Source organism: Panthera uncia (genome assembly GCF_023721935.1).
Source record: "Panthera uncia isolate 11264 chromosome C1 unlocalized genomic scaffold, Puncia_PCG_1.0 HiC_scaffold_3, whole genome shotgun sequence".
NCBI classification, from domain to species: domain Eukaryota; kingdom Metazoa; phylum Chordata; class Mammalia; order Carnivora; family Felidae; genus Panthera; species Panthera uncia.
Genome location: NW_026057584.1, coordinates 70,911,182 through 70,925,628, shown reverse-complemented (window position 1 = coordinate 70,925,628; position 14,447 = coordinate 70,911,182). Strand labels below are relative to the sequence as shown.

The following is a 14,447-nucleotide window of genomic DNA, read 5'->3' as shown; positions in this document are numbered from 1 at the left end:
AAAGGAAAGGAAAGGAAAGGAAAGGAAAGGAAAGGAAAGGAAAGGAAGCATTTGAACGTTAATAGATTTCTGCCCTACTTGGGTCACTATGGCATTATAGGTTATCTGTAATGTCACTTTGAATTTATCCATTTAGTGTGTTCTTCCATCTTCTTCACTATGTTTCTATATTCTACCTCTTTAGCTGCTGGCCTGCAAGTGGCACCAGGACAATAATAACATGCCTTTTATTTCTTTTGTACAGCATGCCAGTGTTTAATATGGTGCCTCTCACAATATAGATATTTAATAAATAATTTTCTAATAAATGCTTGACTATTGCTTTTTTTGCATTGTCTAGATAGTATTTGAAAAGTAATTAGCACAGTGCCAGGTATGTGACAGGTATTCAATGAATATTACACACACAAAAAAAAGGAAAGAAAGAATAAGACATAAGAAACAGGTGAAACAATTAGACAATTTTCTTTAGTGAAAAACATAATTATGTTATAATTAACAAAAGAGCATAGATAGCTTCACTGATCAGGCTCCTGAATAAAGTCCAGTGTTGGCTCACTTACTGGAGGACCTCTACCCCAAGGTGCTTTTGAAATCTTTTGGGTGGGTGAGCAAGTTGAGGATAAAGGCTTCTTTCTGCCTGCCAGCTATTCTGGGGAGGAGGAAGGTAGAACTAAAAACAACACTGGGATACATCAAGGGTGGTACTACTGCTGAAGGAAGGGACTCCTGAGCACAGAATGTTTTGCCAGGCAATTTATTTTGAAACTGCTGTCAATCCAGTCATTGTGTGTGTGTGTGTGTGTGTGTGTGTGTGTGCGCGTGTGTGGGTGTGGGTGTGGGTGTGTGTGTCGGCATGTGCATGCACACGCATTCTGTGCATGGTTTGGAGGAAAGACTGGGAAAGAAAATAAGAGGAAACGGGAAATACCGGTGGCTTTGCATGTTGACTTCCTCTGTGGGGAGAGCAGAGAAAGCACTTAATTCCTCCTACAGGTTAGACCTATGGGTAAGAGTCTCTAGGTAAGACTATAGTATCAATTGTCTTGTTTCTGGTCTTCGGTGTATATTTTTAAAGGCAATAGCCTCAGTAAAAAAGCAAATGACTAGCTCTGCAGGTATAGTTTTCCAAGCAACCACAGAAGGGTTCTACCTTGTTTCTGTCTTCAGTTTGGAGGAGTCATTTTCCCAGCCCTCGTTGTTCTCCTGGCATTGATAGTGACACTGAGGTCACTTCTGCTGTTGGTACTTTTATTCCCTATTACAAATCTACAGCATATTGCAAATTCTGTGGAGTGTCAAAAGGGCAGTTTCTCTGTTACTATGGAGAAGACACCTGTGAACAGAGAAGTCTATATCTAAACAAATATAGAGCTAAGAAGCAATGGGGAAGCATTTGAAAATACTCCACAGTTTAGCTATACTTACTTTTGTTCTTCAAAATAACCTCACATAACTCACACACATTACATTAAAAACATAGTTTTAAATAACATATTTCTTTTCCATTATATGCATTTAGATAAAATCTGACTGAATATATATTCAAAACTAAATAATTAATACATCTTTATGGAAAGTAAAAGTCATCTTAAATTTTACTCGGTTACTCAAAAATTGATTTAGGAATAACATTGTGTGATTTAAATTCATCTCAATCAATAGTTTAAATAATTTAATATTCTACTGTACAGTTTAGATTTTGACAAGTTACTGATTATGGCTAGATTTTATCATCCCAGGAGCCCTCCTGTCAAAAAAGTACAGTCATGTCTCTGATAGAAAATTTCTATCTTACCTGTTTGTAATGGTTACAAGTGCAGGAGGACAGTAATAACCACTGGAGGCATGGTCAAAGCTTCGAAGGACAGTGTCAATTTTGTAACAGAATCTACCATGTCTCTCCCATCCCTTCGAAAAGGAAATAGAAAATTAAATACATAAATGATTTAAACAGCAAAATAGTGTTTTTGTGTATTCTTATTTACTACTTGTACATAACTTCCTTCTCTGACCCACTCAAAACTCAAAACTTGAGTTTTTGTCTTGAAATCTTTGTATTCTACCTGGTAATGCCATTAGCTACAGCCACTTCTATATTTATTTAATTATTAAAACCTGAAAGTTTTAATTAACTGGAAATCTTAAAATCTAAAATGAAATAAAGGAGCACTCACTCAAGATCTCTTTCTCTCTCTCTGTTCAGACTTAGAGTTTCATATAAATGCTTCCTACAGGATAGTAGAAACCAAGACTGTTGGGTTTGAAGGCAGAAGGCATGGGTTTGAATACTGGCTCTACTAGTGTGCAACTTTATATAATCTCTACATGTCTTAATTTTCTCCTTTGTAAAATGAAGATAATAATAGTGTCCATGGAGTTGTTCTGAGAATCAAAGGGAGACAATGCAGGCAGAGGCCTTAAATAGAGCCAGGAACTCAATATGAGCAAAGAGGACATATGTATCTAGATAATAGTGTATACATCTTTTCAACTTTGTTTCATATTGCTTATTTCATGTTATCCCACTGAGATTCACTGAGGTTAGAGACCTAGAAGAAGTCACAAGCTAGTGGACAAGCTGGTCTGGAACCCAATTCTGGTGTAATCCAGGATGGTCTTGGGTAGATCATAATGTTTCCAAATAGAGACTGGCTAAATAAATGTATACAATATATAAATGTATATTATATAAATATATATATTACATATACATTTATATATTATATATACACACATAAACATATATGTATGTATTTATATATGTATATATATACACATATATATGCATACACATAAATATATACATATATATGTATATTTATGTATATATATTTATATGTATATATACAATATGTTGTATATATATTTTAAATATAAATAATACAAACATATATAAATATATGCATATATATACAAACAAATATATATATTTGTAAAAATTATTCCTAAACCAACTGGCTAGCCTTTGAGACAGAAAGAAAGCAAGCTTTGGCACTTAGACAAAAATGATAAATGTGTAGTTCCATACCTCCGCCCTGAGAGCATTGAAGGGTATCTCTGTTCTTTAAAATCATACAGTACAGGAGACATGTATTCATTAGTCTTCTATATTTTCACTGAGTTATTTTAGTCCCTTTTCTTTCAATATTATAAAATCACATCACTTACATCTATCTATTTTTATGTATTTGCCAGTTTTAAAATACACTTTATTCTGTGTCTGTGTCTGTGTCATGCCAATACTTGCCAGATTTTGATCAGATATAAAATGACTTCTGCTATATTTCTTAGAAAAGGTCTCTGTCTTGCAGTAAATTAAAGAAAACCTTATTTTAGAACTCAGTTATTTTTTTCAAAACATATTATTAAATGAGGTGTGGATCACAGGAGTTCCACATCCAGCCAGCCACAATGTGCTCTGAACTCACTCCCTGATCTTCTTCCCCATAACCTCATCTGTGTGAGTAATTGACAGCTCCAGCCAGAACCCCCGGATCACTCCAGATGGGGTGGGAGGTTAGACTGCTTTTGTATTTGGAAGGACAGGCGGAGGAAGGCTGACAATTTGACCTTTCTAACAAAGTATTCCTTCTTCATTAGTAGTTTTCAGATCACAGGCTGCTTAGTAAAACCAAAAATCTGAGAACTGAACAGACTCTAGGAAAGGGGGTGGGGGATGTGGCATAGTAATAACCAGAAAAACAAAGGCTCCTTACTACAAGCCTTTGTCCACACAATGAAAGTGGGAAGAATAATTGATTGTATCTGTGAATATCTTTTGTACATGAGGTGCCATTTCATTTTAAATGAAATGATGATGATGACAGTACTGAAACAATTGCTCATATTATACAATCCCCAAAAAATGACTCAGAGCAGGGGGTGGTTTTTTTTTTTTTTTTGCTTTGAAATTATCAAGAAAATTTTCTCCCTTGTGTAGTGCTTTTTACTCCTGTGACTTATTCATTCCATAACTGAAGGCTACAGCCATCACTCATTTTGCCCATTCCCCACCCCCTCTGCTAGACAACCATCAGTTTGTTCTCTGTGTTTATAGGTCTGATTCTGCTTTTTGTTTATTAATTTACTCTTTTAGATTCTACATATAAGTGAAATCATATGGTATTTGTCTTTCTCAGGCTTATTTCACTTAGCATCATACCCTCTAGGTCCATTCATGTTATTGTAAATGGCACGATCTCATCCTTTTTTATGGTTGTGTAATGTGTGTGTGTGTGTGTGTGTGTGTGTACAATACATCTTCCTTATCCATTCATCTATTGATAGACACTTAGGTTGCTTCCATATCTTGGCTATTGTAAATAATGTTGCAATAAACATAGAAACATATCCTTTCAAATTAGCATTTTTGCTTTCTTTGGGTAAATATCCAGTATTGGAATTACTGGATCATGTGGTGTTCCTATTTTTAATTTTTGAGGAACCCCCATACTGTCTTCCACAGTGGCTGTACCAATTTACATTCCCACTAAGAGTGCATGGGTTCATGAGGGCTCCTTATTTTTCCTACATCCTCACGAACACTGGTTATTTCTTGTGTTATTGATATTAGCCATTCTGACAGGTGAAGGTGATACCTCATTGTGGTTTTGATATGCACTTCCCTGATGATGAGTGATGCTACACATCTTTTCATGTATCTGTTGGCCATCTGTATGTCTTTTTTGGAAAAAATGTCTATTCAGGTCCTCTGCCCATTTTTAATCAGATTATTTGGAGGCCTTTGTGTGTGTGTGTGTGTGTGTGTGTGTGTGTGTGTGTGTGTGTGTTTGGTGTTTACTTGTATACATTCTTTATATATCTTGGATATTAACTCCTTATTGGATGTACCATTTCCAAATATCTTTTCCCACTCAGTAGGTTGCTTTTTTGTTTTTTTGATTTTTTTTTTCACTGTGGAAAAGATTTTTATTTTGATGTAGTCTTAATAGTTTATTTCTAATTTTGTTTCCCTTGCCTTAACAGACATATCTAGAAAAATGTTTCGACTGCTGATGTCAGAGAAATTACTGCTTTTGTTCTCTTCTACTATTTTTATGACTTCAGGTCTCATATGTAGCTCATTAATCCATTTTAAATTTATTTTTGTGCATGGTGTGAGAAATATTTTATAAGTTGATTTTACACATACAAACTGTTTAGAGAAGTGCAGTGAAGCAGTGGGCTAAAGGAAAGGAAACTTTTGAAACCACCTTCACAGATTGATTCATAAGGAACTTAATGAGAGTTTCACCATAAAGTTAGAGAATGGGATCTGAACTCCAGTTTTACTCTGAACCTTAAATACTAGTAATGCTGGCCAGAAAAGGGAAGCTGTGTACAAAAGTTTGAATAGAACATCAGTTCTGTTTTTGCTGTGTAAGGAGTTAATTTCCTTTTCAACACAAATACAACATGTTGAGTTGCTTTGAAAACCACAATAAGACAAATATTTTTTTTCAATATTTCTGATCAGCTATAGATCAGTGATCAGCTCTAACTTCAGGAACTGTAATCATTAGATAAAATGTTTGGTAGTATGTCAGCTATGGCATAGGTATTGTCGACCTAAAGTAGGAAGAGTAATTCATATGTTTACACTGATTACTGAATAAAATGCAGTTTCTTGGAAAGATGGGTCATTGCCTCATCGAAACATAAATACCTGGATTAGAAGAGAAAATATTTAAGAATTGCATAAAAATCCAGGTTCGGGAAATTTTTGAGATGCATACAAATATCCAATATTTAAATTTAATTGTTTAGTGTGTGTGTGTGTGTGTGTGTGTGTGTGTGTGAGAGAGAGAGAGAGAGAGAGAGAGAGAGAGAGAGAGGCAGGGAATGAATGTGTTGAGAACTTTACTCAAGGATACTGAATGTATTTGAAGAAATTTAAAACATAACCTTCTACCTTTTAATTTTAAACCTGAAGTGTTATGTATTTTTTTATTACTTTAAGTACTGAGAATAATTATGTTAGGTACCAAAAATAATTTATTAGTTAAAATATTAAAGTATTTTTATTATCTCTTTCCCAACTAATAAATATATTGCAAACATGCACTTCTCACCATTATTGTATTCTATTCAAATATTTAAGTTTAAGATGAGTGAAAAGGAAGTCAGGGGTCTGAGTGAAGAAGTTCACTCTCCATCAAAGGAATGCATTTTTTTTTTCACTCTGACAGTCCTCACTGGGAGACTATGAAAACCACCTGTGAGATGGGGCATCACATGACAGTCATTGTTTGTACAGATGGGATAACAGGACCTTTATATTTTTTATTTCAAAAGAAAAGTAGTTTAGGTTGAAGAGGATGGCAAGACAACAATCTTTGCAGGGCTGTAAACCCTTCATATGCTCCCAGCTGATAACTGCTTGGTTTGTTAAAAGTAGCCCACAGTCAAAAAAAAAAAAAAAAAAAAAAAAAAAAGGGAGGGAAGGAAAGAAAGAAAAGTGATAGGGAGGGAGGGGAAAGAAAGGGAGGAGGGAGCAAAAGTAGGTATGAGAGGGAGACATTGTTTAAATTGCTGTTGCATAAATTATTCTAGTTATGCATTCAATACACCTAAATGTAATGTTAACAGCACTTACCTTTTGACAGCCTGATTCAGTGTCAGAAAGGACATGACCTGCTTTCTTACAAATGTAAAAAAGTGTTTCTTCACAATTTTTAACTTTCCAGTGCCCCTCCTAAGGGGAAACATGTTACAAGATGGATGAATTAACTTCATTATTGATGCTGATAGGCAACATCAGTTATTTTCTTTTTTTTAAATATAATTTATTGTCAAATTTGTTTCCATACAACACCCAGTGCTCATCCCAACAGGTGCTCTGCTCAATGCCCATCACCCACTTTCCCCTCTCCCCCACCCCCCATCAACCCTCAGTTTGTTCTCAATATTTAGGAGTCTCTTATGGTTTGCCTCCCTCCCTCTCTGTAACTTTTTTCTTCCCCCTTCCACCCCCCCATGGTCTTCTGTTAAGTTTCTCAGGATCCACATAAGAGTGAAAACATATGGTATCTGTCTTTCTCTGCCTGACTTATTTCATTTAGCATAATATCCTCCAGTTCCATCCATGTTGCTGTAAATGGTCAGATTTCATTCTTTCTCATTGCCAAGTACTATTCCATTGTATATATAAACCACATCTTCTTTATCCATTCATCAGTTGATGGACATTTAGGCTCTTTCCATAATTTGGCTATTGTTGAAAGTGCTGCTATAAACATTGGGGTACATGTGCCCCTATGCATCAGCACTTCTGTATCCCTTGGGTAAATTCCTAGCAGTGCTATTGCTGGGTCATAGGGTAGATCTATTTTTAATTTTTTGAGGAACCTCCACACTGTTTTCCAGAGCGGCTGCACCAGTTTGCACTCCTACCAACAGTGCAAGAGGGTTCCCGTTTCTCCACATCCTTGCCAGCATCTATAGTCTCCTGATTTGTTCATTTTAGTCACTCTGACTGGCATGAGGTGGTATCTAAGTGTGGTTTTGATTTGTATTTCCCTGACAAGGAGTAATGTTGAGCATCTTTTCATGTGTCTGTTGGACATCTGGATGTCTTCTTTAGAGAAGTGTCTATTCATGTCTTCTACCCATTTCTTCACTGGATTGTTTCAGTTATTTAAATAAAAAATATGATTAATAATAAGTGTTTCAGTATGGGGTAATGAGTCAGGACCTTGTGTTGTCATTAGAAGAGTTGATACTCTCTCTACATGAGAGTGGGAGGCCCTGCTCTCTCCAGCATGTGAACAATTACAAGATGCACAATCCCAGAGTGGTGGATAGGAGGGAAGGGGCCATTAATGTTTCTTGATAGTGTGCCAGGCTTAATATTGTGTGATTTTCATGTATAATTTCAACATTTCTGTGAGGTAGGCATTATCATTCCTATTTTAAAGGTAAGGTTTAATACTTTGCGCAAAGTTTTATAGTCAGTAAAACTGGAAACTAGGATTTAATACCAGGCTCAGCCTAGATTTACATTAAGCTGCTCTCAACTTTTCTTTTAAAAAGATGGGTTAGAGCAGGGATTCTCAATCTTTACTGTGCACCAGAATTATTTGAAAGGATTACTAAAGTGCAGATGATGGGGCCTCATGATCAGTGTGTCTCATTTCACAGGTCAGGTAGGACACAAGAATTTGCATTTCTAACAAGGTTTCAATTGATTGATGCTGCTGGTCTGGGGACCACACTTTGGAAACTATCCTCGTGACCAACTGAGACTGCTGCTTCCTTTCTTCAACCACTTCTAAATATTAAGTGGAATGTTTGCTACTTACATATATAAACCTAATGCTGGGGAAATGCCTGGAAGCTACCATGAATCACCCTAGATAACATTATCATAGATGAACTTTGTGCTCAAGCCATAATGTCCTTCTTTATCACTAAGTTTCCAAAGCCCCACCCCATTTCTTCTTTATATGACAGGTAGATACTTTCACATCTTCTAGTTCTGCAGATAGCTGCTCAAACAACCTACATTAATAATGAAGTACAATAACTGCTAACAGATTAAAATTTTATCCTCCCAAAGGATTTGTTAACACAAATCAGACCTTTAGGCTAAAACCACACAATTCAAATTTTAGGTGGTATCTCAGGCATGCAGGTTTTTAGGGGAATATACATACTGGGTAGGAGGCTGACACCTTCATCTTACAGAGCAGCCCTATAGCCCACCATCATGGAGTCTTCTAGCAAGCCATCCAGTTAAAGGATACTGTTAGGCCTACTGTATTTGCTTAATAACAATTGGATGGATGGATGAATGGAGAAAGTTTCCTAGGCTCTCACATTCAAATTAGGCATCAACCATGCTTAGGTAACTTGTTAATTACAATAATCATATTCATGTTGAGTTCTACTTCATGGGAATGAATGTTACTTTTTATGCATTTACTATTTAAGGAGCCACTAAGCTGCCAGAAAGGAGGACCCAAAGTATCACACTTACAGCAGCATTGTCCTGACACATCCTATAGTATTAATACCTGTTCTTACTCTCTTAAAAATAATTTATGTTCAAATGTTGGCTCCTGTTCTGTGAACTTGCTAAGTGAAATAACCAATGTCTGTCAAATGTAAAAGGAGAATGTCAGTAGGAAATGAAGGTCGTCTTAATTATCTCAAAACCAATGAACCAATAAAGCGTCAAATATTGTAGAATAAACAGTGATGGCTTTCAGCAGAGTTAGACGCAAGATAAACATTTAGAGAGGTCATTGTTTGTCCCTTTTCAAATGTGACTTGAGAACTACCTTGGCATTTTAATTGTAACTGAGCATATCTATAACAACCTAAAAGGGGAAACAATGAAATGTGCCATCAAAGTAAGTGCTTAGAAATTTTCTATGTTTGGTTGGTGCCATTACTTTGTCCAGCTACTTAAGTAACATTTAATTAACTGCACTTGACATGGTGTCCTCCTGGTGGTAAGAAAGAGTGAGAATGCCTACCAAATCCTAATGACTTAAAACTCAGCCAGTGAGTTTAGTAACTATCTGATCAAAGAGATTAAGTCTACTTTAAACATATAATAAACCCTTCAAATGACTTCGGATTAAATCAGATGTTTTAGATAAATGAGAGATTAGGGCATAGAAATAAGTGTGATGTTAAGGCCACCAGGACCATTACATTCTTGTGAGGAAAAGAGCAAGATTTTCCATTGATTCACAGTTTTCAATGAGGTTACACACATTGTAGAAATCCTTTTATGTTAATAGGATAATGGAGCTTAAAAATCATCAGTCTCTAGAGTAATTTCCTGACACCTCAGATCTTCCCCTTACATCTTCACCACGGTGGTCAATGGCACCATCATCCACAAACATGGTGGTTGCTCAAGCCAAAAACCTATTCCTCTCTCACCCCACATCTACTAGCAACAATTCCTATCCTCCAAGGGATCTTTGAATTTCTCTCCTTGTCTCTATATTCACTACCCCAATTCAACACTGAAGTAGCCCCCAAACTGGTTTCTCTGCTTCCATTTTCTGTCTTTCTCTAAGCTGCTCTCTATGTAGCAGCCACAGTTATTTTTTAAAATGTAAATCAAGGGGCACCTGGGTGGCTCAGTTGGTTGAGCTTCTGACTTTGGCTCAGGTCATGGTTTGTGTGTTTGAGCCACAAGAAAATAAAATAAAATGTAAATCAAACAATGCCCTTCATCTCCTTGAAGTCCTTTTGTCATTCTATACCAGGACTATAAGCTTCACATTTTTGCATTCTTCCTGCCCCCTCTCCTAGGATCCCCTCAAGCCACACTGGTCTCCTTTTTGATTATTAAACATGGCAAGCCTTGGCCGGCCTTTGAGCTTTTACACTAGTAGCTGTCCCCTGGCTGGAATGTTCTTCCCCTGCTCCTCCAGAGGTTTTTTTTTTTTTTTTTAAGTTCTAGCTTAAACATCACCTCTTTGGAGAGCTTCCCCTGACCGTTCTGTATGAAGTAGCAGCCCCAACCCAGGTTGTTCACCATCACATCACCTATCTCCTCAAAGCTATGATCGCAACTATAATTACCATGTTTCTCCTGTGTGTGCATGTTTACTGCCTAGCGTAGAAGCCCCAGGAGGAGTAGGGACTGTGCCTTGGTCTCTGCCACAGCCCACGTCCCTGATGCAGGTGGCCCTCAATACAAATCCAGCAAAGTGAGCACTAAACAAACAAATCAACTTACAGATTGCTCTGCTGAGACACATAGTTGGCTTCTATTTGGAAGAATTTGGGGCTCAAGTGCATGCCAATTAGTAAAGGTGACTGAAGAGCCATTGGACCATTCAAAGGAAACTGGAATTTTATTGCTGCTCAAACCAATCCATGTTTCTGATGCATTTTCTGTAAGAGAGAAATGTAAACTACAGGAATCCTATTAATGCAAAGGAGATAATGCACCAGGCCTGTTATAAATGATTTCTTCTTTATTTTTTCATGTGATAAAACCTTTTAAGTCTCAGTATAAAATATCTACTGAAACCTGTTCCCCCTATACTATCCCATCTGCTTGACTCAGACCTTGTAAGTGGGGCAGAGTATGAGCTAAAGCCAATGCAAGGACAAAGCTTAAGAGCAAGTCAGATTGCTGGGACTCTAATTAGTTCCTGCTACTGTCTGAAAAGTATATTTGATCAGTATGGTTTTGCTTTTGCCTAGATAAAGGAAAAATAGGAAGGTCAATTGGATTAGGAAAAGGACCTTTAAAAGAAAAATCTTTACAATATATTTTTTCTTGACTTCTCTCTCTCTCTTTTTTTTTTTTTTTTTTGCCATGGGAAAAAGAGGAGCAGAAACTCTTAGAAGCATTAAAATGGGAGCAATGGGGTTGCCAGAAAAGTAAATAAAGTTTGACAGCCCAGGTAAGGTGAAAAGACCCTAGGAGGCTGAGAGAAACGTTCAAGTGCCCCTATTGAGACAGAGGCAGCCACAGGATTCTTTTAATCTCAAATGCAGAAGGTGAGAAAAAGTGACAGAGAGGATTTTTGTTTTTACTCAAAACTAAAACCTAACTTCCAAAAGGTCACCAGTGTAGACTCTGTAGATTTTTTTTTTCATTAAAAAAAATTTACTCTAACTCAGTGATTTCAATGTTTTTCAGAAGAATTCCATGTCAAATACAAGACACAGGGGGAGGCCTGCTCTGATGCACGGAAGGTGGGTGCAGGCCCAGGAGCTCAGAATTCCTGAACCATGGCACACAGCTTGAAAACCACCAAACCTTTCACTGGCTACAGTTATTAAAATCCAATTATTTATCTAAGGAATTCCATTACTACTTAGATCACATGACCATAGCACATGACTGCTATCTAGTGGCCATAAAGCTAAATTACAGGTTTAAGTTTCATGTTGTTTTTTTTAAATGTTTTTGGAACTTCAGATATATATACCATAAGTCATCACTTTTACATAGCTTAACTTCTTTTCAACTCCACTAATAAAGATAGTGACTACATTATATTTCATACCTCTTAGTTAAAAGACATGTGGCACTTACCATCTCCAAGGAGGGTTATAAGAAACTCCACCTGTGCTAATGAAGCAATGTTTATTAATGTGCTGTTGTCAGACTGGCAAGAATGCAAAGCTTCCTTCCAGGTCTTTTTTTCTTTCTGAAGTTTATAGCAGTTACGATTATGGGGATTCCAGCCAGGCTCACAGTAGGTAGTGTAATATTTCCAAGCATCTTTTTCTTTTTAAAACAATGAAAAACAATGTCATTTTCCACAATTTTTAACATGTTACTTGTTAGCCTTAATAGAAATTGCCATCAATATATGATTATTTTAAAAATTTGAAAAATAGAGACATATGAAACAATAACATATAAATCATCTACATCTTCAGAGTTGAGAAGGATTCACTATAGGATCTAGATCTAGATTGAATGGATCTCAGTGCTTTATTTTACAGATGAGCTAAGGTGCAAAGAGGTAAGGAGACTTGGTGAAGGTCATGAGCCAAAGTGAACCGTCAGGGCTAGATGTAAAATTTAGCAGTCAGAGTTCTGCATTTAGAAAATTTTTTTACACCAAAAATGAGTATTATGACACACAATATAAATGGTATTCCGAAGATTTTATGTACAATATGTAGATATTTATCCTCAGCTGAAAAAAAGCCTGAAATTCTGGTTACTTCCTCCAAAGAAGAGTTGACAAATAGCTTTCACCTTTAGGGTATGTCTGAGTGTCTGTGTTGTCCTTCTGGGTTCATATGGACCCTGGGTTAGACTTACAGAACAGTTCCAGGATGCTTTGGCACTAATAGGGAAGGCAGTGGTATGCATACGAACTTTTGGCTCTCCCTTTCCAGAAGCTTGTCCCCAACCTGGTAATTAGCATTTTTACTTTATTTTATTAACTACAACTGAGTGCCTCCCTTAAGCACTAATTTAGTTAGATATAGCTCCACTGCTATTGGGGAAATGAGACATTGTTTTAAAATTGCTCTGGGATGCTGAGCGCAAATGATATCTAAATATTTAGATATCATCTACCCCAGTGGTTTTCAACCAAGGGGTCATAGAACCCCTTTTGAAATTAAAACCATAAACTTTGCTCTATGGGTAAGATAAAAAGATAAAATAGAAATTTCTCTGATTGAAGCAGGGTGGAGCCAAGCAAAGAACCTTCAGATCCCAGAAACAGTTTGAAGACACTGGACTAGGTCACTGAAAGAATTTGTTAAACCTGAAGCAACGACAAAGAATCCAAACTAATTTAGCTTAATTACCCTCATTTGTGGTCTTTGGGCTTCAATTAGTAGAACCTTAGAGTAAATAAAAGAGAAGAAAAGAAGGATGGCAGGAGGGCATAAGAAAGAAACGAGTAAGAGAGGAAGAGATGGAAGGGAAGGACATAAATAGCGATAGCAATTTCAGCATGTTCTTGACATAGTGAAAACTCTACATAAAAAAATGGCACCATGCTTCCCCCCCCCCCCACACACACACACCCTGATTCCACCATTCACTTAGGGTTAGCCACTTAAAGGAAAATGAAAGTTAACGTCTGATTGTAAGGAATAATATTTAAAAATGATAATTCTAGGGGCGCCTGGGTGGCTCAGTTGGTTGAGCGTCCGACATCGGCTCAGGTCACGATCTCGCTGTCAGCGAGTTTGAGCCCCGCATCGGGCTCTGTGCTTCCAACTCAGAGCCTGAAGCCTGTTTCAGATTCTGTGTCTCCCTCTCTCTCTGCCCCTCCCCCACTCATGCTCTGTCTCTCTCTCCCTCTCTCTGCAAAAATAAATAAACATTAAAAAAATTTATAAATAAATAAAAATGATAATTCTTTTTATTTTAAATCTGGAGTTCCTAATTATGCTGGTCATGATTCTTCTAAATATGGTTATGTTTTTATGTCTACTTTCTGAGTTAAGACATTAACTCCCACAGAAACTAAAAAGAGCCAGGAGACCTTAAAAACAAATAATTGGGCTTTAGGTATTAGATTGTAATTAGGTAGTATTTAAGTCTTAGTTGCACATAAAAGTTTGTATGTTATTTTGAGGAGGATGGTTATAAGAGACTCAGAGTATGGTAGGAGATCAATGAAGTAAAGAATTTTATAAAACTGTGTTCTAATTTATATTTAATTTCTAAGGTAACCATCATTAAAACTCAAAACTAGATTAGAAAAGGAAGCATATCTTGTTTTTCTAACGCAGAACAACTCAATTAAAGAAATTAGAAGAAATTAAAGAAAAAGCAGCAGAAATTGTCTTCTATGCTTAGGTCCTTTGCTTTGGTTTTTAGTAAAAACCTAAATGCATTTGTTAAATTCGTGGTGCCTTTGGAATAACATATTATCTGCTTACATATTTTTATTCATGTAACTATAAAACCCAGCCCTAGCTGCTTAAATTGTGAATTACTAACAAAAATGTAAATGAATTTGAATACATTGAGATGACAAGTAAGC

At 36.5% G+C, this 14,447-nt stretch overlaps 1 protein-coding gene across 1 annotated transcript in view; it reads right to left on the bottom strand.

Annotated features, from left to right (window-relative positions):
• The window catches only part of PLA2R1 (phospholipase A2 receptor 1), a 120,853-nt gene that overhangs the window by 65,225 nt on the left and 41,181 nt on the right, over positions 1–14,447 (bottom strand). Inside the window, exons 7-10 of the mRNA XM_049616141.1 lie at positions 12,020–12,214; positions 10,706–10,863; positions 6,599–6,697; positions 1,799–1,911 (exon numbers count right to left, since the gene is read on the bottom strand). Of these exons, the coding sequence (XP_049472098.1) occupies positions 1,799–1,911; positions 6,599–6,697; positions 10,706–10,863; positions 12,020–12,214 (565 nt within the window). The remainder of the gene's footprint in view (positions 1–1,798; positions 1,912–6,598; positions 6,698–10,705; positions 10,864–12,019; positions 12,215–14,447) is intronic.